Raw genomic sequence first — 21,280 nt, forward strand, 5'->3', positions numbered from 1 at the left:
TGCTAGGAGAGATGGTGTCCTTAACGCATCTTGCCCAGCGCCATGAGGACAGGCAGAGTGTACCTAGTGAGGTCCCTGGGAACGGGTTGGGCTGGAGATATTTCCTGGAGCCAGAACTTCTCTCATGGGGCAGGAAGCCAAAGGTCCAGGTCCACAAGGGGAGGGCACGTCGGTCAGAGCGAGCATCTCGGTGCGTGGCACAGAAGCTGCTGCTTCCCATTGCTTAGCAAGGGGGGGAGCCTGGGGGGAGCCGGGACTGAGTCAAAACCTGCACACGGCAGCTTTCAGGACCTCCTGCCACCGTGGAGCTGGCTTTGGGTAACGCTGGTGTATTGGCTTTATGTGCCAAGGTTTGGTATGTGGCTGCCAATTGAGTGATGCTGATTCAAAGATCGAAGCCGAAATTTCTAAGTGACAAAGTATCCTTTATTGTCAGCTCTGGATGCACAGGGGATCCTTCCACCTAACATGCGTGTTCAAAGTAACAAACTATCTCATATTTATCACAGAATCACAGAATTTCTAGGTTGGAAGAGACCTCAAGATCATCGAGTCCAACCTCTGACCTAACACTAACAGTCCCCACTAAACCATATCCCTAAGCTCTACATCTAAACGTCTTTTAAAGACTTCCAGGGATGGTGACTCCACCACCTCCCTGGGCAGCCTGTTCCAGTGCCTCAAAACCCTCTCAGTAAAGAAGTTCTTCCTAACATCCAACCTAAAACTCCCCTGGCACAACTTTAGCCCATTCCCCCTCGTCTTGTCACCAGGCACGTGGGAGAACAGGCCAACCCCCACCTCTCTACAGCCTCCTTTGAGGTACCTGTAGAGAGCGATAAGGTCGCCCCTGAGCCTCCTCTTCTCCAGGCTGAACAAGCCCAGCTCCCTCAGCCGCTCCTCGTAGGACTTGTTCTCCAGGCCCCTCACCAGCTTCGTCGCCCTTCTCTGGACCCGCTCGAGCACCTCGATGTCCTTCTTGTAGCGAGGGGCCCAAAACAATGAATTATCAATTAACGCCTATACATATTAGTTACCAAAACCCGCCTACTCTCACTTCGTATGCTAATTAGCTTATCAGTTCTTGCGCTTATGCAAAGCCTCCCAAGAATTGTGGGCAGGGGTCTTCGGGGCATGGGCAGTGGTCTTTGGGAGTTAGACTGTAGGTCTTCCTCATGATGTACTTTTCATCTTTTGCCACAGAATGCCAAGTTGGCTGAATCAGTTGTTTTCCAAGCTGCAGGAATGCCGAGTAGGCTCAAGTTAGCTCAAGTTTCAGCATAACTGAAGTTTGGCACATAACGAGATGTCGAATATTTTGTTCTCATTACATTTTTACTACAAGATTTATTCTATCCTAAGGTGAGTTTATACAATATCAATGCTGATTGTGCCTCGGGGAGAACAGACTTCAGAAAAGAAAAGAAAAAAAAAAACAAAAAAAAAAAAAAAACAAAACCTACTATGAACAACTGCTGAAAACAGCAGCTGAGAAGAGGAAGGAGGAGCACAGACAGAAACAGCCCTGCAGACACAAGGTGAGTGCAGCAGGAGGGCAGGAGGGGCTCCAGGCAGGCAGCAGCAGATCCCCTGCAGCCTGTGGAGAGGCCCCTGGTGGAGCAGGCTGTCCCCCTGCAGCCCATGGGTCCCACATGGAGCAGATCTCCACGCTGCAGCCCGTGGAGAGGAGCCCACGCAGGACCAGGGCATCTGGGGGAGCTGCTGCCCACGGGGTACCCACGTTGGAGCAGTTTGCTTCTGATGGGTGCACCCTGTGCTATGGACCCGTCTGTGGAGCAGCTCCTGGGGAGCTGCATCCTGTGCGAAGCACATCTGGGAACAGGTTGGGCAGGACACGTTTTATGGTAGGAACTCCACACTGGAGCAGGAGGAAGTGGCTTCGTCTGCAGAGAAATCGTTTTTTCACTATATTTTCCCTCCCTGCGCTTCTGAGGAGGGGGAGGAAGAGAGCAGTGTGCTGAATCCGAGCTGGTGCTAGGACAGCTGTGCTGGGGCTCCGCGGAACCGCAAGGGGGGTTAATTGGTTAATTGCTGGGAGGGTGGAGCAAGGCTGCAGGGAAGGCACAGCCCGCCCCTGCTGCTGCTGCTTTAGGAGAACAACGGGACTGAGGTACGTATGGGGTTATGAATGCAAAAAGGGGTTGGGGTTGGGGACTGGGAGATGGGGACTGGGATAAAGCCAGGGGGATGGAGCCATGGGGACAGAGGGACCCCCCTGCTTTCCCCTAGGGCTGCAGCTGCTCTCCCCTACAGGGTACCGGGATCTGCTCCCCCAGCTCAGCTTCCCCTCCTATCCAGCCCTTAAATACCAAATAAACACTTACTGCCTGTAAGCGCTCTGTGGAGTTCAGAGCTCATAAACATCCCGTCTGTCCCCACTCAGCCCATTCCTGTGTTTTTCCATGGCTCCAGTATCTTGCAAGGCTTTACACTTAACTCAGAGGTTAACGTAAAAGCTAATTCTCCTGACAACCATTGCTGGGTTTTCCCTACCTCCAGCAACATGGGTAGGACTGTGAGAAGCCTCCTCACCCCAGCTGTGTTCATCATTGAGCTTAGGGCTGAAATTGTGCATTAAATGTTCCCGACACATTTTTCCTTTTTGCTCATTCCCGCTTTTGTTTTGACCACAACCTGCAGGATGAAAAAGAATTTACGTGCTAGTTTGTGTTAGCTGCGAAGAGCCACGCTCCTCTACAGTTGTGCTGCTACTTTTAGAAGACAAAGCAAGATTTTTCCTTCTGTTTAATTACCGGTGAGTAGCATTTTTTTTTTCTGCTTTTCACCAGTTTTGGTAGTCCTTTTTGCTCTGTGAGAGAGGGATAGCTGAGCTACACCTCACTCAAAACAGGGATTCGTATTTGCTAACTGGATATTTGATCTGAAGCTGTGGGATGATTTGCATCTTTTTTCATGTTAGGAAAGTCCAATAGATCATTCCAGATAATTCATCTTGCAGTGATGTTTTTATATTTGAGCTGTCAACAAGAAGAAATATTTGCCTGTATATATCTGCCCCCTCCTGATAAGCACACCTGAAAGCACCAGCTCGTACCATGTGCTGTGGGAAAATAACTGTGGTCATGAGTGTGAGAGCTGAATTTGCACATTGCTGCTATTTCTTTCCATCATGAGGCCTTTTCCTCCCTATCTGAGCCCTTGGTGAGGGCTGATAATGACTGACCATGTCTGCTCCTTGCCCATCCTCCGTGCTTGCCCTGCACAGCTGCTGCAAAGTGATAACAAAAGGGCACACAGCAGTGAGGGGCCCACGAGCAATGCTGGGCAAAGCTGGCTGCAGACAATTGGGCTTCTGTCAGTCCCCACAAAATTTTTTTGCTTGTTTTTGAGGCCTGAAGCTGTGTGCAAGCCACTGCAGCTGGGGGAAAGCAGTTCCTTTTTCTAAAGGCTGTGCTGGCTCCCCAGCCTGCAAAGAAAGACCCTGGGCTGCTGTTGCTCCTCTGGCACAAATAGTGTTCCTATTTGTTGGGGTGGCTGCTGGTAGTGTCGCCCTGCTCCCCGTAAGGAGCTCTTTTCAACAGCTGACATGCAGCTCACCCCTGCAAGAGGCTTGATAGGCGCTGCTGCTGCATCTCCCGGGGCTGATGGGCTGGAAGCACATGCCTTACAAAGTACTCTTTGTGAAACACCAGCACGCTAATGTGCTTCTGCTTCATTTTTTCCTCATGACTGTTTTGTAGAAATGAAAGACAAGGCACAGAAGAGATGAAAATCATAGTCTTAAGTCTGTATGTCTTCATAAGCCTGTCCTCCCTTGTCTGTGTTATAGCTAAACTCCTTGAAACATCTGCCCTCATCAAAAGTCTGTGTTTGCAACTGCCTCTCATCCCACAAATATCTGTGGGAGGTGTTTGTCTCACTGAGATGCAATGGCCTGTGTGATCACTGTTACACAAAACCACCTGTCTGCCTTATGCAGTCAATTCCTTCCAAGGGCTCTTCTCTGTTTCCCCCGGGTTTCTGAGGAATGAGATTTTATCTGCGGGAGGAGGGATTCATTTTTTAAAAAAGCAGCAGCAAAGCACACGAGAGCTGCATTGCATGCCATTCTTCCAAATTTTCCTTACTCTCCATCACCTGGGGATCCTCAGTGCGTCTCCATGAGCACAGGGAGAGCTGGGAGGGACTCCAGCCCCCAGCAGGAAAATAGGGCGTTTCCATGCTGGTTGGGATGTGCCTGGAAAAAGGAAATAATTCATCTATAAACGGTGCCAGCTTTCTGCACAGCCACTGTTCTTACATCCTTAAAATAGTTGCATACGCCAGAAAACAAAATATCTTTCCCATTTTCCTGTCAAAAACCACAACAGTTTATTGCTCAAACTTTGGAGGCTACCAGAGAAAAACAGCCAAAAAGTGGTTGATTGTGGCACCAGCATGGGGAAGAATCAGGAGGAGTTAGGAATCCGTGTTTTGTCAGGAGATTATGACCTGGTGGCCATTCCACAGACATGGTGGGACAGCTCACAGGGCTGGGCTGTGGCCGAGGACTGGTGTGTCCTGCTGAGGAAAGGCAGGCCAGCAAGGCGAGGTGGAGGAGTTGCTCTTTATGTGAGAGAGCCACTACGTTGTATTGAGTTCTGCCCAGGGGAGGATGAGGAGAGAGCTGAGAGTCTGTGGGAGAGAATTAAGGGGCAGGCTGGTGTGGGGAATAGTGTTGTGGGTGTCTGTTACAGGTCACCAGACCAGAATGAGGAAGCTGACGAGGCCTGCTACTGATAGCAGCCTCGCGATCACAGGCCCTGCTTATCGTGGGGGATTTCAGCTACCCTGACATTTACTGGAAGGCCTCAGCCAGACACCCACAGTCCCAGAGGTTCCTCCTGTTACAAATGAAGTTTCAACCCGATCTGAATTTAGTAATATTTATAAAAGGCAAGTAAACAGCGCTGAGTGCGTGGGGAGTCTATGCTCTACCAGCACGTACACACTAACATCGAACTTTCTAAATATACAGAACACTTCTTTTACATATTAAACCCGAGTACGCCTATAGATATGAATCATAAACATGGCAAAGTTTTAAGAAGCAAGTGTTTCACAAACAATCCTTGAAGGCAATCACTATTAATGTCCATGACTGGGGGAGCAGAGTTGGAGTTGCTAATCCTGGTTGGAGTGCTCCCATATCTTCCATCACTTCATTAATTTTCCTCAGATCATATAACACTCTCCATTTTCCATTCCTTTTCTTGATTACAAACACCGGATAATTCCAGAGTTAGTCATGGGAACAACACATCTCGCTTTAAGTTGTTAAGCAACTCGGCCTTTGGGCCTTATGTATCTTGTTCCTCCCAGATTTAAGGGAAACATTTCCATCTCCTTTTCAAGGCCAATAGGGCCTGGGTCAAAAGGCACGTCCAGGTCACCAGGGGATGTACCAGCAAAGGCCTGTGATGGCAGTAGCGGTGGGGGGGGTGATGGTGTAGCAGAAGGATCGGTGGATGAGCCCGCAGCTCCCTCACTGTCTGGCAAACCCCACGTTTCTGACTGTGGTCCCACACGGCTCTTTAAGGCCTCAGAGATTGTTCACCAGGTGCCGAGCAATCCCACCACAACCTTGTCGTTTTTAGTTGCAGAGTCCCACACCTTGACCTCAGTTTGGTCCCATATTTGAGGCTCATAAACTGTCTGATTGTTAATAAAACAAATAAGCTGTAAGGTTCCCAGGACAGTCTTTGTTCCTAAGGACATATGATTCCCCATAATGCGCAACTGCTTACCAGCAAGGGGCAGCTGTGTGCACAGGTCCATTTCTCAGCCTGAGCTTCTTCCCAGCTCCGGTGCGCCCATTTCCAGCGACTTTCTGTACGAGCTTCTCTGAGCAGTTTGCTGAGTCTGGCTGAACCTCTCTTCATGAGGCAATCAATGTGCCTGATCCTGTCCTGGTCTCCGTTCTGCTAGCCTGTCCCTATTCATTCCTTCTTTCTACTTCTTTATTGATGACATAATTTCATCACATTGTGTTGCCTTTTTATCCTGAAGGCAGTCTCCCCTCTTATACCTTTCTCCCCAGTTGTTTCTTTTCAAAACAACTTTTCATTGGTTAAAGAACTTGCATAGAACAGCAACAGCAAACACCCAGCAACTTCCAATGGCTGGAGAACAAGAAAACGGAGACTGCATGGTGTCTCCTGAATCACCCTTCTTTGATCCCTCTAAACTCTTTTACATTCCTCATGGCTTCATCGTTAAGAGTCTGATATTATCATTAACCATGAGGTTTGCTGACTCTTGCAGGAAGAATGGCCAAAAACATCACAGATGCTAGTATGGTCAGATCATGCTGCCCTATATTACCAGAATAGCCTGACTTTTATAGTAAACTTAACAGGGGCGGATAGTGCCTTACACAAGATTATCGGTCAAAAGCACTCAGACAAACAACTGCAAGAAAACAACCCCACCTGCAAGAAAACAACCCTCATAGAATTAGCAGTCACGTACATCCCATCCTTGAAGCCAGCTGCTGGCAACAATATTTTTCTAAATCCCTCAATTGGGCGATGTGGGAACTTCTCATAGTCGTCCTGGTAGCTTGGTTTGCTCAGCTGCGGCGAGCCATGGGATCTTTGCTGTTTCAAAAATCCCTCAACAGCCCACCCCCATGGCCATGCTCCCACATCTCCCCCTTTATTAATACCAACCATTTTCTTGACACGAATTATCACTCCATATATCACACTCCAGTGCACTGATGATAACTTCCAGATGCAAATGGTGGACGTGCCAACTAGGAGAGGAGCACTGCTGGGTCTTGTCCTCACCGGCAAGGAGGGGCTGGTTGAAGTGGTGAAGGCTGAGGGCAGCCTTGGCTGCAGCGACCCTGAGATGGTGGAGTTCAGGATCTCATGTGGCACGAAGAGAATATCGAGCAGAATCACGTCCCTGGCCTTCAGTAGGGCCAACTTTGGCCTTTTCAAGCAATTGCTAGGGGAAGTCCCATGGGACAGGGTATTTGAAGGAAAAGGAGCCCAAGAGAGTTGGTTAGCGTTCAGGGAGTGCTTCTACGGAGCTCAAGAACAGAGCATCCCAACAGGTGGGAAGTCAGGAAAGAGAGCCAGGAGACCTGCATGGCTAAACAGGGAAGTGCTGGGCAAACTCCAGTGGAAGAGGAGAGATCATGGAAGGAGGGCTGGCCACTTGGGAGGAATATAAGGCTGTTGTCAGAGGATGTAGGGAGGCAACCAGGAAAGCTCCGGCCTCCCTAGAATTACACCTCGCGAGAGGGGTCAAGGACAACAGAAAGGGCTTCTTCAAATTCATTGTGGATAAAACTAACGGTAGAGGCAATTTAGGCCCACTGCTGAATGAGGTGGGTGCCCTGGTGACAGGAGACGAAAAAGAGAAGGCAGAGACACAAAACTGGGAGGAGTGGCTGAGAGGCCGGAAGGCCGTGCTGCCATCCAGATAGACCTGGCAGGGAGAAACTCAATGAAATATGAGGGCAAGTCCTGCACCTCTGAAACCTCATTTCTCAAAATCCTTTTAGCAGGGCAGAAGCCAGGCCATCAGCTCCATCACAGGGGTGAACACAATGTGCCTGGCCAGTTTCCTCTTCCCTTGGGTTTTGGCTGGTCTTGGGGTGAGGATGCTGGGCTGGGCACCTGCTTGGAGTGATCCAGAAGCAGCTCCATGGTTGAAAAGGCTTTTTTCTTCTTTTCCTTCAGATGCTGCTCTGATGTTTGCAGGGGTCCATGGAAGCCAGCTGGATGCTGCCAGGAGGTAATGTCTCTCTGGAGTGGGCCCATCCTCCAGCACAGGTTCTCGTCTCTGCATGAGAAGCTCCTTTCCCACCAGCCTCAGGCTGTCTCTAAAACAGACCATGTCTCTAAAACAGACACTCCTGAAATCTTTGCGTCACTGCTGAGACTCTCATTATAGAAGAGTGTCCGAGATGTGACTCTAATTACAGGACATTATATTTTGTTCCTTTGACAAAAATATCAGCTCCTCCCCCATCATCTTCGCTCCAGTGCTGTGCAAAACAGTAGGAAAAAAAATAAAAATATTAAAAAAAAAGCAGTAAATTTGGTCTCTGTCATCCAAAAGCCAATGATTGCATCTGAGCTCTGCAAGCCAGCCTCGAGCAGTGTTGCACCCCACTGCAAACTGTGTTAGGTGCAGACAGTTTGTTCTTGTGATCTGTTGCACAAAGGGAACGGGATGTGATTGGGGTTTTCCAAGTCCCCACGATTATGGATATGGCAGGTGCAGAGCCTGCAGCCACACACAAGCTCAGGAGCTAAATCTTCCCGAGGAAGTGAGGGAGGGAGCTCAACCAGAGAGGTGTTTCTGTACAGGCAGGGGCATGGCCGTCACGGGCAGCGGCTCTACAAATGGGTGTTGAAGGGACGAGGCAGAGCTGCAGCACTGCCAAGCTGCAGTGAAGGGAGGGCTGCAGAAAGCACCAGCACTGCTGCCTGTGTTGCCATCAGCTGGCGGTGCATGGGAAGTGCTGTGGGTGCTTTTCATGGTGTCATTCCCAGGCTGGCCCATCGCTGCTAGTGACCCTGCTGAGAGCGTTGCTGCAGAAGGAGCTCAACCCTCGTGCCGGTTTGAAAGCACCTGTGGCTCTTTGCCATGTCCTTCGCAGGCTGTGAGTGTGAGAGGGGACTTGTCCTTGGGCTGGGTACCACCGCGCAGCCCTCCTGCTGCAGCAGACCTGGGAGAGGTGGAGAGCGGGCACCTGCAGCATTTCCACGCTCGCTTGCACCTCTGTGCTGCAGAAGGGCTGGTCGAGGCGTGAGCATCCTGGCAGGTGCCTCCCAGTGCTGCAGCCTGGGTCCCACCAGGTTCGGGTGCTGAGGGAACCGGGTGAGGTCCAGGGGTGAAGCCACGCTGAACGTGGTCCCACTGAGCAGCTCCTGACATGCAGAAGGAGCCTGATTCCTGTTGTTTTCATTCCAAAAAGCAAGGAAATACTTGAACCAGTTATGACCCATTTTTATAAAGTTCCCATAATGTTATGATTTTTTTCTTAAAAAGAAAAAAGGGAGGACGGAAATCAGACATGCACAATGGGTTTCAAGAAGTCAGTTGGGGCCTTTCCAAGAAGAGCATAAGAGCAGCTTAATTTGTCCTTTGGCTTTTGCTTAGAAGTAACCCACCCTGCTCTGGCTTCTCTCCTGTTTCCAGACCTGCTGCTGCTTTTGCAGGTGTCCTGTCTTGCAGCAGAAATGACAGAGCTCTGGGCAGAGGAAGGATCCTCTGTCACGATGCACGCACCGGCTATCAGGAACATCAGCTTGGCCGAGTGGGAATACATAAGAGAGAACATCCCCGAATTAATCCTGCAGTACTACGCAGAGTCGCAGTCAGTAACCATTTACCCAGCTTACAAAGGCAGAGTGGTTTTCTACCAAAACAACGGCTCCCTTGTCCTGCAGAAGCTGCGAGAGATGGACAGTGGCATCTATAAAGCAACAGTTAACTTGTTACAGGACAAAGCAGCAACAACCACTCTTAGAGTGATCAGTAAGTCAAAATTGATTGAAAGGATGTTTTTCTCTGACCATCAGTAGGATTTGCCATCAGTAGGGTGCACAGGTATGCCTCCCCCTAAGTGGACTAGAGGAGGACTTTCTGGTTTCATTACTGCCTTGAACGAAATGGACTGGAGACCCCAGAAGAAATGCTGGGAAGTGTTATAGTGTATTCTGAGACTGAATCTGGCTGTGGGTTGAGCTATGGGTTGGGAATCGTGGCTGCTCAGTGCCTCCAACCCAGAGAGATGGAGATGTGGGGCACCTTCTGCCCTAACATGTACCTCCTTGCTTCACCACGAGCAGCTACTCACAGGAGGTGAATGTCATAAAATGCCCTCCAGAGACAGGATTTCTCACCAGGGTTTGCAGCCTCTCCCTTCACACCGGCACTGCCTTCCCCTGCCTCTGCACTTCCCTGCAGGACAGACAGAAACAGGAGCTCAGCCTGGTTTGCATTGCCCTTTCCTAGAGCTCAGCAGCACTGCAGGAGCACCCTGCATGTAGGACATCCAGGGAAGGAAGACTTCAGGGTCATGTTGTTGCTACCAGGTGGAGGTCCAGATGTAGCTAAGAGCAACCCCAAATGCTGCAGGCACCATGGGCAGTGATTCCTCCCACCAGCCCAGGCTGCCCCCAACCCCATCTGAGCTGGCCTTGGGCACCTCCAGGGATGGGGCACCCATAGCTTGTCCTGACAGCCTGTGCCAGTGCCTCACTACCCTCGTTATAAAGATTTTTTTCCTTGTATCTAATCTAAACCTACCCTTTTTTAGTTTAAAGCCCTTACCCCTTGTCCCATCACTCCACTCCCTGGCAAAGAGTCCCTCCCCAGCTTCCCTGTAGCCTCCCTTTAGGTACTGGAAGGTTGGTAAAAGGTCCCCCCAGAGCCTTCTCTTCTCCCAGCTGAACACCCCCAACTCTCTCAGCCTCTTTCCATAGCAGAGGTGCTCCAGCCCCCTGATCATCTCTGTTGTGGCCCTTCTCTGGACTCTTCTGATACGTCCATGTCCTTGTGCCAGAGCACCCCTCCACCCCACTGCTGTGTGGGAGCAGCTTTCTCCTCTTGGAAGTGTCCATAAAGTCCCCGTCATCACCTCCCAGCATAATCCCAAGGTGCAGCTCTGTCGGGTCGGTGTCCGTGGCCGCAGGGTGCCATGCCTGAGCTCCAGGGGCTGGTGCTGCCCACCCCAGGGGAGGTGCCGTGGCTTAAGGGCAGCGGCTGGGACATTGACTCTGAGCTTGGTGGATGCTGCCCTGCTCCTGCACTGTCTTCTCCCCTGCCAGACTCAACCGAGGCACTGAGCTGAGGTGCGAATGAGAAGGGGAGGTGCTGCTCACCCCTCATGGGGCTTGCTGTTCTTGCATCTCATGCGGGGCGGGTTTAAGGTGGGAGGAGAAGCAATCCCAGGCAGTGCTGCCATGTCGCTCTCTGCTTTCCAGAGCCCTTGCCCCAGCCCAAGCTCCTGAGCAGCTCAAACCTGGATGGTTCACTCATCAACCTGACCTGCGTGCTGCCACGAGAAACGCTGGCTGATGTCTCCTGGAAGAAGGATGGACATCCCCTTCCTCCCGAAAAGTGCTTCCAGCTTACTGGGAAGACCACTGTGCTGCAGATCAGGAAGGCAGAGAAGTCGGATTGCGGCTCCTACTCCTGCATAATCAACAACTCCATAAGCAGGAAGGAGGCAGACTTCAACCTGACCGTGACAGGTTAGCATTGCCCTGCCAGGGTGGGTCCGGTGGTTTGCCACCTTGTCACAGCAGCCCTGAGCCCACAGGTACCTGGACGAGACCCCCAGCAGCTCTGCTGTGGTCCTGGGGCTGGCAGATGGATTGTTCGTTGGCTGTTGTCTCACTTGGACCTGCAGCCTTTGTGCATTTAGGTGCCAGCTCAAGCCCGCTCTGTCTTCTCATCTCTAGCAGGTCTGGGCACCAGCACTTTGTCTCTGAGACCCTCGCAGGTTTCAGCTGCCTCTCGTGGGATCTGCCACGCAAGGAAACCCAGTAATCCTTTAGGGTTTCGAGCTTGTTGCAGACTCCTGGGATAGCTGCTCCATGTTGTGGGGTTGTCCTCCATGCAGGTCTTACACCTCCTGCCCGTGCTGCACAGATGATGACCGCTGCTGCGCTGGTGCTCACTGCCATCTCTGCCGTCCTCTTCGTTATCCGGCTCTCTCAGCTGGGGAAGCTCAGACTCGGTGAGTGCCCACGCCTGAGCTCCTCTCTCCATGCTGTGGAGAGGGCAGAGGGCGAGGCAAGCCCCTTCTCTCCTAACTCACCGCGGTAGTTGGAGGAAGCTTGCTCGATGGTCGTGGAGTTCATGCACTTCTTCTTATGCTTCTGCGGCTTGAACAGAAAACAAAATTTCCTAGCAGCAGTAATCCCAAATGGCTTTGGGAGAAACTGGGCCACCCACAGGTATCACGGTATGAGGCATAGGAGTTGTTCCTCTCTGTCCTCAGGAGTCCCTGGGGAGAAATAGAAAGGGCAGGACACAAAGAGCTTCCTGCGTGGAGGTGCTGAGAGCTGACCAAGGGCCACGTGGCATTGGGTTTGGCGACCAAGCACACTGGTGTTTGGGTCAGGATGGTGCAAACTGCTGTGCACCCATACCCAAGCGTATGGGTTAATGTGGGTGCTTCTGTAGCAACATGATGGTTAGCAGAAAAGAGACCATAAGACCTAGCCAACAGCAAGTCCTCCCATCTGACTCGCATCTTATGGTTCCTCCTCAAGTCAAACAAAGCCCTTTGAAAGCCTACCAAAAGCCTTTGAAGTCCACCAGGGTTTGTCTTTGAGGTTTCCAAATCTCAGGAATTTGATTCTTTACAAGGGAAACGTGTGCTTGGTATTCACCTTCCCTTCCCAGGCTGCACCCTGGATCCCTTGGTGAGGTTCCGAGCCCTAACTCAAAGATATTTGCCTTTTTCCTAGGAAAGGAAGCATGGGAATGGTTAATGATGACCTTACTGGGGCTGCTGTGCACCTCTTCTCTCCTCCTGTTGGCTGCCTCTGTCATCTGGATGCAGGAAGATGGTAGGATTCATTTAAACTGAGCTGTTCTTCATTTCTCCCGTGTCTTACCTTTGACGACACCAAAGACCTCCAGGTCTCTCCAGCAGCATCCTTGTCTGATGCAGTGCTGTTGGGTTTGGAGAATCAATGTCAGGGTTCCCTGCTCTGTAGCATCTGCCTTGGCCAGGAGAAGCTTTCCCATCTCACCTCCTTGTTTAATTCTGCTCCCCACAGGTCATTCTGCTGCCTTCATCCTGCTCGGGCTTTTTCTCTCGGCTGGGATCGTGGCCAAGGCACTGACGGCGGTAGCGATGGCGCCGTGCAGACCTGCAGTGCTCAAACGCTTCAGGTCCAAAGTCTGTGAGTTGCTGTCGGTGGCCTAAACCTCCGGTGCAAAAGGCCCCATGAGAGCCTGGGAGCAAACTCCCCGTGCCATCCTGCCCTCCTCTGCCATTTCTCTCCCATCCACCAGAACTTCTCCCCTCTCCCAGGGCACCGTGTCATCCTGTGCATTACAGCCACGACGCTGGCAGTCAACCTGCTGTTCACCATCCTCCTGCTCCACAACTTCCATCAGCTCCACGGTAATGGGCGGCCGGGTTGGCACCGCATGTGCCCTTGGTTGCCTTCCTTCTGGGGAGAGGTGGGGTGTTCGGGGTGGGACTGGCCTCACCCCGGGAAGAGAAAGTCCTTGGGTGGTTTTGTAGGCTGTAGGTGATGCAGTCATGGCAAGCCTTGTGCTTAGCTGGGAGGTCACAGCAGGGCACGGTTTGCCTCTGGAGCTCCAGAGCGTGAAACACCAGGATGCTCTGAATGACCTTCATGTTCTGTAGATGTTCAAGGGGGGCAGGAGAGCAACCACTGACAAGTTCTCACTGTCTCCTTGGCAGAGCGGGGCTGCTCAGAGGCTGTCAATCTGACCATTGGCTTCATCATTCCTGCTGTAGCAGTCGTCCCCACGCTGCTGTTCCTCTTCCTGTGCTGTAAGTAGCCCAGAGGTTTCCTTTGGCTCTCTCTACAAGGACATGGAGGTGCTCGAGGGAGTCCAGAGAAGTGTGACAAAGCTGTTGAGGTGTTTAGAGAATAATCCTACGAGGAGTGGCTGAGGGAGCTGGGTTTGTTCAGCTTTGAGAAAAGGAGGCTCAGGGGCGACCTTATTGCTCTCTACAGATACCTTAAAGGAGGCTGTAGCGAGGTGGGGGTTTGTCTATTCTACCATTCTCCCATTCTTCGAACCTAGACAATTCCGTGATTCCAGCCACACCAAGTAGCTGCTCCGTCACTGAGACCCTGCTCTCAGCTCCCACCCCCTGGCAGCAGGTCTTGAGACAAGAGGCAAAGTGCTTCTGCTTCACCCAGGGATGCTCAAGGAGGTGTTCGTGAAAAGCGAGTTTCTCCTCCCGAACATGGAGGATGCTCTTCTGCTCTCCTCCTGACCCAGGAGACGTGGGCTGGTGCCCAGCTGGCCACTAACCTGAGCAGTAGTGGTCCCATGGTGTGCCTCACCGGCTCCATGATGTGTTGAGGAGAGGGTGGGAAGGGGACCCCTGCTTTGCCAGGGTGTGCAGAACATTTCTGGAATGAGAACTACAAGAAATATTGCACTAACCTACCAAGGGCTCGTAGGTTAGAGGTGCAGAGGCTTGCAGGCAACGTGGGTTTCCATCTCTGGGCTGCCTTCTGGCTCTCCATCCAAAATGGAGTTCTGGTTTTGGAAAGGGAAGAGTTTAGCCATGGGAAAGCCTCCAAAACCCATTCTTCCCTGCAGTCGCATTTTCACATGTCCCCATGAAGCTCAGGGTGGTGTTGGAAACCCAGGAGCTGATGCCCTCTCCTTCATTTTCAGATTACAAGAAAAATCAGGAGAAGCAGCAGCAGCCGGACCCCCAGGAGGTCACCCACAGCTTACAGACCACGTCCACCTTGGTGACTTCCAGCACACGTTAGCTGTCTCCTTCTCTGGTTGCTGCAGATACTCGTCATGTAACAATGAATATTTAATACTCACCGGGAAGCATCCATCTGCCTTCCTGCAGAACAGCACGGGTGGATTTGTCACCACACGGGGATGACATCAGAAGAACCAGTCATTGGAAAAGCTGGTACATTCCTCCTAGGCCAGTCCAGAAACTGAACTAGTGCCAAAGTGGATACTGGATGATTTTGAGTCTTAAGGATTCTTTGTAATACATCTAGGTTAGATTGCTGCTCTTTTCTAAGGGAGCTTCCCGTAGTTCCCGACTGCTCACCTCCTGTCCTGCAGATCGGTGATGGTGCTCGAGAGCCTTTCCTTTTCCTCCAGCTACGGTTGGGTTGGGCATTAACACTGGAATGGGCTGCTACAGCCTCACTTGTGCCCCACGTTGGGTGCCATTTGTGGTGACCGAGTGCACGGACTCTTCGTGTGCTCAAGTCTCTATTGCAACCCGGCTATGCTCCTTTTACACACTTCCCTTCCAGAGGTTTTCCTTCCACAAATCCTCCAGCCCCGTTTACAGTCCTTTGATCCTTGTATTTCTCAGGCTGGTAGGTACCTTAGTGCAACCTCCTGTTCCCATGCTGGGTTTTGGTCACACTTTGTTACTTTCCTCTTTCCTGGGCCTCGTGGCAGTCCTTGCTCTCACCTCCTCTTGTTATTCCCATATGCCTCAGACTCTGTGGTGACTCGCATCCCCCACATTTCTCTTGTCTTCAGAACTCCTTTCCTGATTTTTCACGAGTCTTATCCACATTTCTAACTAAACCTACTTTTCCTACATTTCCCACAATTTATTTGTATACAGTGCTAATTAAACCTACATTTTCTGCATAGAATCATAGAACCGTAGAATATCCCGAGTTGGAAGGGACCCATGAGGATCATCAAGTCCAACTCCTGGCACCGCACAGGTCTACCCAAAAGTTTAGACCATGTGCCTAAGTCCAATCTCTTCTTAAATTCAGACAGGCTTGGTGCAGTGAGTCCTTCCCTGGGGAGCCTGTTCCAGTGCAGAACCACCCTCTCAGTGAAGAACCTCTTCCTGATGGCCAGCCTAAACTTCCCCGAAAGAGACTGTAGCAAGGTGGGGGTTGATCTGTTCTCCCACGTGCCTTGTGACAGGATGAGGGGGAATGGGCTAAAGTTGCACCAGGGGAGTTTGAGGTTGGGTATTAGGAAGAACTTCTTTACTGAGAGGGTTGTGAGGCATTGGGATGGGGTGTCCAGGGAAGTGGTGGAGTCACCATCCCTGAAGGTCTTTAAAAGACGTTTAGATGTTGAACTTAGTGATATGGTTTAGTGGAGGCCTGGTTAGTGTTAGGTCAGAGGTTGGACACGATGATCTTGAGGTCTCTTCCAACCTAGACAATTCTGTGATTCTGACTGTGCGATCACTCTCTCTGTGAAGAACCTCACCCTGATGTCCAGCCTAAACCTCCGTTACCTCAGCTTAACGCTGTCCCCCCTGCACTGGTGTTTACACAGAACAGGTCACCTGCCTCCCCACTCCCCCTCACGAGGAAGCTGCAGACCGCGATGAGGTCCCCCCTCAGCCTCCTCTTCTCCAGGCTGACCAGGCCCAGTGCCCTCAGCCGTCTTCCCCTCTAGGCCCTTCACCATCTTCATCGCCCTCCTCTGGACACCCTCCAACAGTTTCGTGTCCTTCTTGTGCTGTGGTGCCCAGAACTGCTCACAGCACTGGAGGTGAGGCCGCACAGCGCAGGGCAGGCAGGCAGGACAGTTCCTTCCCTCGACCGACTAGCGATGTCATGCTTGGTGCACCCCAGGGTACGGCTGGCAATATGTGATTACAGATCCCACACTGGTCTACCTTTTTGCAGGTGCCTGGGTATTTTCCAATATTGTGGTTTGTAAGCTCTCCTATTCTATTTTTACATATTCATATATATGTATATTTATATATAATTATATTCTGATTTTTTTATATATATTTATAAGCACCTCTGCTGGTGTCCCTGATGTGTCAAACCAAAGTACCAGGGCGATTACGAGGTGTTCCCATGACGGTGTTCCCATATCACCCGACTGAGGAATTAAAAATATTGTTGCCAGCAGCTGGCTGCAAGGACAAGATCTACATGACTGGTAATCACAAGGGGGTTGTTTTCTGGCAGGTGGGGTTGTTTTCTTGCAGTTGTTTGTCTGAGTGCTTTTGACCAATAATCTTGTGTGAGACACTATCTGCCCATGTTACGTTTGCTATAAGAATCAGGCTATTTTGGTAATAAAGTGAGAGCATGATCTGACCATACTAGCATCTGTCGTGTTTCAGCCATTCTTCCTGCAACATATATATATATATATTTATATATATATTCTGATTTTTATATATATTTAAGCGAATCAGTGACCTAGCCTGTGCTGATTTCCCTTGCACAGGCTCTTAACTGACCTTGTGGTCACACCACAGCTGTCAGTGGTTTCCATCCTTTGTGGGCTGTAGACTTTTGGGTTCAGCTGAAGGTCCTTTGCTGTCCCCCCTGGTATCAGATGAGAAATATTCAAACATGAAAAAATTAAATAATAATAAAAAAATAAATCCTACACTCACCTTTTTCTTTGCTTTGCTAGAGCTGCTGCAATAGAAGGATTCCATTTGGATCCTCTGCTGGTGTCCCCGCTGGGTCTCCTCAAGCACAGGATAGCTCAGTGCTATCTGGGCCCCAGCTCTGGGGCCAGATCCTGCCTTGGCCAGCTCTGGACCAGGTTTCTCGAGGGGGTGCGGGCCAGGGCAGACTGCTTTACAGACCAAACTAAAGCTGAGCAGTGCCCTGGGTTGCAACAAATCCCGGCAGTGATTTAAAGGTATTAAACAAGATAGACCCGGTACTGACCCCTGGCGGACAACACTTGTGACGGGACACCAGCAGATCCTCAGAAGCTCTGCTGGAAGCCAAATACAGAAGTCTTTCATACAAAAACCTCATCGACCTAGTCGATCTTGCTCTCATGCCATCCTCTATGCCGATTAATAGCAGCAATGCATTGCAAATGAGACAACTGGGCCAAACTCCTCAGAAGAGTCCATAAGCCTGGCTCTTAGGTCTTTATTTTTTTTTCTTTTTTCTTTTTTTTTTTTTTTTTTTCCTTTTTGACTTGATATGTTGATAAGACCCTCTGTTGCAGGGACGTCCACCATCTGGACATCCAGCTAGGGCCTGAAGGCAGAGCTGGGTTCTGGGGGTGCAAGTGTGACCAGGTGGATGCACTCTTTAAGCAAGGTGCCAGGTTGCAAGAGGAGCTCGGCAGGCTGCAATGCGTCCAGGAATCCAAGCAACAGATCAATGCGTGGTACCGTGCCCTGCCGCGGGCTGAGCAGCCCTGCCTTAATTCCTGGCAAGAGTGAGGCGTCTCCCCCTTGCCCCTGAGGTGCCCCTGTGCAACAGATAGGATGCTCTGGGGCTCACAAAAGGAGAAGATGCCAACAACAGCAATGGTAATGCTCAAGGCCCAGGCAGGGCAACCGAGCGTGCTGCTGGCAGAAGGTGGAGTGGGGGGCTCTGGGACTCACCCACCCCTCCAGAAGGTGTGGAGCAGAACACAGGCTCAGTTCATGCAGATAAATAACGGTCTGTAAGACAGATCTCTAAGGCACACGACGTTATATCCAGCCTGGGCTGCTTTTGCAGCCGCAGAGCTCCTGGGCGCCCTGAGCCTGCTGCACCCCACAGCCCCCGGCCTCGCGGTGCAAGCCGTGCCCGGCGTCCTGGTGCCCCATGCCGAGCCCAGCCGCGTGTCGGGGCCTGAGTGACGGTGACAGGAGGCGGTGGCACCCGGTGCCGGTCCCGGTCCCAGCCCTGCCGCAGGCCGCGCTGCGCCCCAGGTCTGCCATGCTCGCCCTTCCCCTCCTCGTCCTCCTGGCCTCCGCCGGGACAGGCCCAGCGGCCGGCCTGGCTGTCATAGGCAAGTCCTGGGGCTGGGGGCGGTGCTGGAGGTGGTGGAGGTGGTGAGTGTGGTGGTGCTGGTGGTGGTGGTGCTGGTGGTGGCTGTGGTAGGCCAGGCGGTGCAGGCTCCCCCCTCCACCATGGAGCTTCTCCCGGCTGCTTTTCCCACCCCAAAGCCCCTGCTGCGTGCTCGCAGCCTCGATAACAAGTTTCAAAATGTTTTGGGGAGCAAATGGGTGGTTGGGAGGGGGCTGCCCTGGCTCCGACCATGGCTCCCTGGGGCTCCTTCACTTCCAAGCCCACCCCATAGAGCAGGGCCAGGAGCAGGCAGCTCTCGCAGCCGTACCCGCGCGTGGAAACTCCTCAGGCAGAAGCCGGCTGTGAAGCGAAGCAGCGCAGGCTTTCAGGGAGATGAAGGCAGCGCCTCCGCAGCCTCCTGCTTCTCCATGGTGCTGCTTAAGGCCCCGCCGTGAGCCCCCCCAGAAATAATCCCGTCCCCAGCACCGCCGCTTGCGCAGGAGCCGAGCCAGGGCGGCTCTCCCTGCCCAGCTGCCTGCTGGATGCCGGTGCGTCCCGCTAGCCCCGCGCCGCGTTCCTCCCTTGCAGCCCGCACGCTCTTCCCGTGCTACTCGGCCGACCTCAAGCCGGTGTCCGAGGTCCTGGTCTCGGCCAGGGGCTGCACTGTGCTCTTCAGCGTCGAGCCGAGGGCAGCCGGCACCACGGCGTCCTGGGAGTACGAGTCCGGCGCGCGCAAGGAGCTCATCGCCACGTTGGTTCCCAACAAGTCGGCCGAGATCTCCCGCGCCTACGTGGGCCACGCCAGGCTCAGCGAGATGGACTTCTCGCTGCAGCTGGTGCTGCGCTGGTGGAACGGGGGGTTCTACCGCTTCCGCTCCGAGTCGGAGGCCACGGGCTGGTTGGAGCTGCGCGTGGTCGGTGAGTGCCAAACCCTGCGCCGCAGCCGGGGAGCTGGAGCTGCTGCCCAGGTGCTGGCACCCTCGAGGCGGGGGTGTCAGTGCCGATGGGTGCTCCATCTGCGCAGAGCCGCTCTCCGAGCCAGAAATCCTGGGCAACTCCTTCGTGGAGGTGGGAGGCGACACCAAGCTGTACTGCAACGTGCTGGAGGGGCAGGTGGACGTGTACTGGTGGAAGAGGAACGGGAAGCTGCTGATGGAGAGCAACGGCCTCCAGTTCATCCACAACAACACGCTGGAGATCCACCGAGCCCTGATGAACGACACCGGCTACTACACGTGCATAATCAGCAACCCGGTCAGCCACAACGAAACCTCCTTCCTGCTGCGCGTCCACAGTAAGTGGGGCTTCCTTCCCCGGGCACGGGAATGGAAAGCTGGGGAATGGCCCCAAAACGGTCACTCTGTCCCCGTTCCCCGAGGTCTCCTGGCTTCCCAGCACAGTCTGAGACGAGGAAGTGGGAACAGCAGGGCTCCACTGAGGACTTGTGTCTCTGCACCAGCCTGCCCAGTGGCAGGAGCTTTTCTTTCCCTGGGCAAAATTCTGGGAATTTTGGGTTTTGTTTATTTTTTTCAGACAACGACAGGGCGTTTTTCATCCTCATCGTGGTATTCGTTAGCATCGGCTTGCTGGCAGGTGAGTGCTGGGACCAGCTTCGCAGTAGTGAAGCACCCAAAGTGGGGCCCAAGGAGTGAATATGGTGGCTGAAAATAGGAAGCTCCTTGCAGGCAGTGAAAATAGCCTCCAGGCTTGAGGCTTCTTGCCTGAGTGTTGCCACTCCTTGAGCATCTTCATCCCTGGGGTGTTTAACAGATGTCATATTTGTCCACAGGGATCTTCAACTGGTGGAGGTTGAGGAACTCCCCAGATGATGACCTTACTTTTTGAAAATTTAGCACTGAAAAGCCAGAAGTTTCATTGTCCTCAGCATTAACCCTATGGAGATACATCTTTGGAGTGGAAGTGCATCCAGGAGAAGGTCAAATCACATCCTATGGTGGGAGTGATTGCTACACCACCCTACACCATTTTCATGGTGAAAATCCTAGCAGAGTTCTCTGCAGGGGGAGTCAAAGCTGACGTGCAGAAGAACAAAATTTCAGTGAAGCTGTTTTCTTAAAAAAAAAAAAAAAAAAGTTGGACATAGTTTGGTGTTTGTTTGCATTGCTGAATGGTTCTGGCTGTGTTTGTGCTTGTTGCATTGTGGCAGGATGAGCTGGAAGGTGCAGCTGGGCTCTGCATGGCACAAGTCCTGGAAACATCCAGTGTAAAATAGGTGGGCAGCAAAATGTCATCTCTCAACCATGTCACAAATGAAAAATTAAAGGAAGTGAAGCAAACTGGATGTATTAGAGTAGTTTTCAGACTAATTTTTAAGCTGTGTTAAAAGTTGTTCAGTTCCCTGCAGTGCTTGTGGGTGTTCAAGGGAGCCAAATGTTACAGAAAAAATATATTTTCAAACTGTTTTGAGTGTTGTCTATAAATCATTTGGGAAAAGTGCAGTTTTTCATGTCTCTTGCTACAAATAAAAGCGCACACGTTCTCCCTGTTATATTGCTGTTGTCTGTGGCTATGGGAAATAAGCCCTGTGCGGCACCCAAAACCCACAGCAGGGTAGGGATGTGCAGGCAGGAGGGGCAGCCAGAGCATCAGGTGGGGAACGGGGGATGATGATAACAGAAATGTCGTGTCTGTCTGGCTTTACCAGCAGCTGGGCTGGCCAGGGCCTCACCACACACAGATCAAAGAATTTCTTCCTTGTATCTCATCTAACCCTAACCTCTTTTGGTTTAGGGGCATTCCCCCTTGTTCTGCAACTTATTTGGCTTCCAGCAGAGCTTCTGAGGATCTGCTGGTGTCCCGTCACAAGTGTT

General features: G+C 52.0%; 2 protein-coding genes across 5 annotated transcripts; both read left to right on the plus strand.

Annotated features, from left to right (window-relative positions):
• The first annotated feature begins 1,888 nt into the window (after positions 1-1,888).
• Positions 1,889-16,909, plus strand: LOC137863484 (CD48 antigen-like). Of its 4 annotated transcripts, XR_011100919.1 has the most exons (12): positions 1,889-2,131; positions 2,662-2,776; positions 7,716-7,770; positions 9,184-9,522; positions 10,974-11,243; positions 11,615-11,731; positions 12,468-12,569; positions 12,783-12,908; positions 13,040-13,147; positions 13,439-13,531; positions 14,395-15,610; positions 16,486-16,909. XR_011100919.1 is itself a non-coding variant. In XM_068696636.1 (11 exons), exons 3-11 carry the CDS (start codon positions 7,743-7,745, stop codon positions 14,493-14,495), a joined length of 1,284 nt encoding a protein of 427 aa, XP_068552737.1. In that variant the 5' UTR covers positions 1,889-2,131; positions 2,662-2,776; positions 7,716-7,742; the 3' UTR covers positions 14,496-16,909. The 4 variants fall into 4 exon arrangements, 3 of the variants coding, with proteins under 3 accessions (XP_068552737.1, XP_068552738.1, XP_068552739.1); XM_068696636.1 differs by having other exon boundaries at positions 14,395-16,909; XM_068696637.1 differs by having other exon boundaries at positions 1,891-2,131; positions 13,040-13,132; positions 14,395-16,909.
• On the plus strand, positions 16,496-20,872 carry LOC137863489 (carcinoembryonic antigen-related cell adhesion molecule 1-like). Its single transcript, XM_068696645.1, has 6 exons — positions 16,496-16,632; positions 17,119-18,450; positions 19,038-19,367; positions 19,474-19,743; positions 19,983-20,042; positions 20,239-20,872. The coding sequence occupies exons 2-6, from the start codon at positions 18,264-18,266 to the stop codon at positions 20,292-20,294; spliced, it is 903 nt and encodes a 300-aa protein (XP_068552746.1). The 5' UTR covers positions 16,496-16,632; positions 17,119-18,263; the 3' UTR covers positions 20,295-20,872.
• Positions 20,873-21,280: the final 408 nt, after the last annotated feature.

This window comes from Anas acuta, chromosome 13 (assembly GCF_963932015.1).
Source record: "Anas acuta chromosome 13, bAnaAcu1.1, whole genome shotgun sequence".
NCBI lineage: Eukaryota > Metazoa > Chordata > Aves > Anseriformes > Anatidae > Anas > Anas acuta.

What these genes read in the sequence shown, in the direction of transcription:
- LOC137863484 (XM_068696636.1), top strand. Translation starts at nt 7,743, where the DNA reads ATGGAAGCCAGCTGGATGCTGCCAGGAG. An exon ending in AACCACTCTTAGAGTGATCA is followed by an intron (nt 9,523 to 10,973) that starts GTAAGTCAAAAT and finishes TCTGCTTTCCAG; the next exon opens with AGCCCTTGCCCCAGCCCAAG. An exon ending in CCACGGTAATGGGCGGCCGG is followed by an intron (nt 13,148 to 13,438) that starts GTTGGCACCGCA and finishes TCTCCTTGGCAG; the next exon opens with AGCGGGGCTGCTCAGAGGCT.
- LOC137863489 (XM_068696645.1), top strand. Translation starts at nt 18,264, where the DNA reads ATGCCGAGCCCAGCCGCGTGTCGGGGCCTGAGTGACGGTGACAGGAGG. An exon ending in GGCCGGCCTGGCTGTCATAG is followed by an intron (nt 18,451 to 19,037) that starts GCAAGTCCTGGG and finishes CCTCCCTTGCAG; the next exon opens with CCCGCACGCTCTTCCCGTGC. An exon ending in GTTGGAGCTGCGCGTGGTCG is followed by an intron (nt 19,368 to 19,473) that starts GTGAGTGCCAAA and finishes CCATCTGCGCAG; the next exon opens with AGCCGCTCTCCGAGCCAGAA.